This window comes from Emiliania huxleyi (genome assembly GCF_000372725.1).
Source record: "Emiliania huxleyi CCMP1516 chromosome Unknown EMIHUscaffold_1238, whole genome shotgun sequence".
Taxonomy (NCBI): domain Eukaryota; phylum Haptophyta; order Isochrysidales; family Noelaerhabdaceae; genus Emiliania; species Emiliania huxleyi.
Genome location: NW_005201351.1, coordinates 6,816 through 10,117, shown reverse-complemented (window position 1 = coordinate 10,117; position 3,302 = coordinate 6,816). Strand labels below are relative to the sequence as shown.

Sequence of the window (3,302 nt, the reverse complement as noted above, 5' to 3'; positions counted from 1 at the left end):
CTCGGCAGGACTTCTATGACGTGATGACCGACTACCTCCGTCGAGCGGCTGCCGACGGCGTCGTCCGCGCCGAGATCTTCTTCGACCCGCAGACGCACTGCTTCGGTGACGTCTCGGGCAGCGCTGCCGACCCGGCAACCGAGATGCAGAGATGCAGCTGAGATGCAGCATGGCACGTCAGAGATGCAGCAGAGGTACGGCAGAGATGTAGCCGAGACATGATGCCGCGCGGCGGCGCGAGTCCGTGGGGCCCGCCGCCTAGAAGCTTCCCTCAACCTTCCCTGAAACTTCGCACAGGCGGCGCGAGACCCGACCGGCGTGGGCCCCGCCAAGCTGCCGTACGGCACGGTCCTCAGTGGCTTGTGGCGCGCGGCGGAGGACGGCCGCGAGGCACTCGTCGTGTGGTTGGCTGTTGTGGGATCGGGTTTCGGGGTGACGGTTGCCTTATGATTTTAGGCGTTCGGCGTCGAATCTGCCCTCATCCTCTCCTTCCTGCAGGACCGCTCGCTCGAGGAGGCGATGGCGGTGCTAGACGAGGCGCTCAAGCCGGGCAACGTCAGCAAGATCGTCGGCGTCGGGCAGGACAACGGGACGGGGCGCGCGGGCACACAGAGCGCGGCGGCGGCCCGACTGCGTCCTACCTCCATCACCACCTCCATCACCACCGTAGTAACCGCCGCCAATGCCACCGCCCTGGCCGCCATCGCCTCCGTGGCCGCCGTCGCCGCCGCCCTCCTCGCTGAATGCCCCGCGCGCCACCGCAGGCCGTTTGGCCCTGGCTCGACCTCGCGCTTCCTGCCCGCGTACCGCCGGGCAAAAGAGGCGGGGCTGCGGCTGGTGAGACAACCCCGAGAGCACCTGAGATTGCCACCAAGGGGCGGGCTGAAGAGAGCGGGCCTGTGGACGGCGGTTCTTCACGGCAGCGTGTCTTCACGGCAGGGTGCATGAGCAGGTCTGCCACGCCGGCGAGGAGGAGGGCGCGGCGAACGTGGCGATGGCGCTGGACACGCTGCAGGCTGGGGAGGGCCGCGTGCGGCGGCCATGCTGCGGGACGGCGTCTCACACAACGGCGGATGGCGCGTGGGTAGGTCGAGAGGGTCGACCACGGGGTTCGCTCCCTCGAGGACGCGTCCGTCGTCGCGCGGCTCGCCAGGCAGGGCACGCCGCTCACCGTCTGCCCGCTCTCCAACCTCCGCATGCAGATCCAGGCGCACACCCACCGCTGACGCCGCGGCGAGAGGCGCGTGGGGGCGATTCTTGAGCTTTTGACCGCAAAGGCGCGCTTCTTCTGCGGCGCGTGTCCGGTGCGTCCGCTGCTCGAGGCGGGCGTCAAGGCGAGACACACCCAAGAGACACACCCGAGACCCGAGGCGGGCGACCAGGCGCATTGTGACAGCCGCCAACGCAGCCGCACCCGTGCTCCAGACGGCCACTGCAGTCTGTCGCCCGGTCGTCTCGGCCGTTCGCTCATGGCGGGCGCTGACGGCCCTCAACCGGCAGCTGCATCGCCTCGCCTTCAGGTGACGCTCAACTCGGATGATCCGGCGTACTTCTCGTTGGGCAGGGTCGACGCGGCGTCCCGAGCGCTCGATGAGGCCACATACGACGGTTTCGTTGCGTCCAACTACCTGTATGCGGCGCGCGATTGCGGCCTCACCGCCGACGAGTGCGTGATCCTCGCGCGCAACTCGCTCGAGGCGTGCTTTGTGGACGGCGCGACCAAGGCGCGCTATGTGGAGCGGCTGAGGGCGTACTGCGATGGGTGGCGCCCCGCCCCGCGTGACGAACCATTCGAGAGGCCATCTAGGGCCCCCTGAGTAGGCGAAAATCGTCACAGGTAAAATTAACTTCTTTTTATCTTTAGTGCAGTGCGCGAGATAGTCGATAGTCCCCCACAGTGTTGGGCTTAAGAATTCTTCCTCTCGTCTAGTGTTGTGTCGGTGGCGAAGCCGCCAATGGATCCCTTCAGGATGGAGTCGTTGTCGACGCCCGAGGAGGAAGAAAGAGTCGGAGAGCGAGACGCGCGCCGCGTAGACGCTGTACGCGCCGTTGTCGTATGGCACGTAGTAGGCGTGTGTGTCGGTGGGTGGCGAAGCCGCCAATGGATCCCTTGAGGTTGACCTGAGGTATCTAGTTCGTGCCAGTCTGCTGTGAGAGGGGCTTGTGTTCGTAGAATTCTTCCTCTCGTGTCGTGTTTAAATTCTTCCTCCCGTGCCCAGTGTAAAAAGAAAGAAAGAAAACAGACAACCCAAGGGAGGGATGGGAGAACGGCACGCCGCCACCACACAGGGATTTTAAGGAGAGGTGTGTGGTGCGCTAGCCGTCGCCCACCCTAGGGAGTCTGCCTCTTCCTATCTCTCTTCGCAGTCTCTCGCCGATTCTCGCTGCAACCTTCATGCCACCTCGCGGTCGTCCCACTCTCGTCGTTCTCTCCCTTGTCATTTCCTCCTCTGTCGCGTCGTTCTCTTCTGCCTCGTCCTGTGACGCCGCCGCCCGCCGGTCCCTTGTTCTCGCGGCTTCTTTCGCCTTTCGGCGCCCAGTGTTGTGCGAGGGAGGTGCTTCGCAAAATTCTTCCTCTCGTGTGCACGCCCGCCGACGGCCGGCGCCAAATAACTGGGCACAGTGCATGCCCCCTATCTGGGTCTCAGCTCCCGATATCATGACGACGGAGGAGCTCCCAGAAGTCGTAGGCTCGAAAGCTCAGGTGCTCGCTGTCTGCCTGCTGCAGGAGCACCTTGCTCGCTGGCGGGCCAGGCGTCAACCGCTGCCACCGTCACCACGAAATCGACTCACGCCTCCTCCCCCTCCTCAGCCACGTCCGCCGCCACCGCCGCCCCCGCCGCGGGCAAACGGGGAGGCGAGCGAGGCGAGCGAGGCTCAGACATGGCTGCGCAAAGCCGCGATTGCCACCCCGCGCGATGAGAGCAAGCTGGGCAGCAAGTTGGGCAGCAAGCTGAGCACGATATCCAAGCTGAGCAAGACTGAGGCGCGCGCCACTGCGGCAGAGGCGGAGGCGGCGGCGGCGGCGGCGGCCGTGGAGGCGGCCGAGATGCGCGCGTTGGCGGCCGAGGCAGCGGCGGCCGAGGCGGCGAGAAGAGCGACGGCGGCAGAGTTGGAGGGCGCAGAGCTTCGCGCAGACCACGAGGAGATCCTGGCCATGGCGAAGAGCGCTGCCGTCGCCCAGATGGTCCACGAGAGCGCGGCGACGTCCGCCGATGCGAGCATTGAGCTGCGCCAAGAGCTGCGCACGGCCGAGGCGGCGGTGGCGGCACTCGAGGAGCAGCTCAAGGCGGCGGCCGATG

General features: G+C 66.3%; 1 protein-coding gene across 1 annotated transcript; it reads left to right on the top strand.

Annotated features, from left to right (window-relative positions):
* Nucleotides 1–23: 23 nt before the first annotated feature.
* On the top strand, nucleotides 24–1,226 carry EMIHUDRAFT_252057 (hypothetical protein; the record flags this gene model as incomplete). Its single annotated transcript, XM_005789946.1, has 5 exons — nucleotides 24–110; nucleotides 298–432; nucleotides 457–666; nucleotides 953–1,030; nucleotides 1,125–1,226. 5 exons carry the CDS (start codon nucleotides 24–26, stop codon nucleotides 1,224–1,226), a joined length of 612 nt encoding a protein of 203 aa, XP_005790003.1.
* Nucleotides 1,227–3,302: the final 2,076 nt, after the last annotated feature.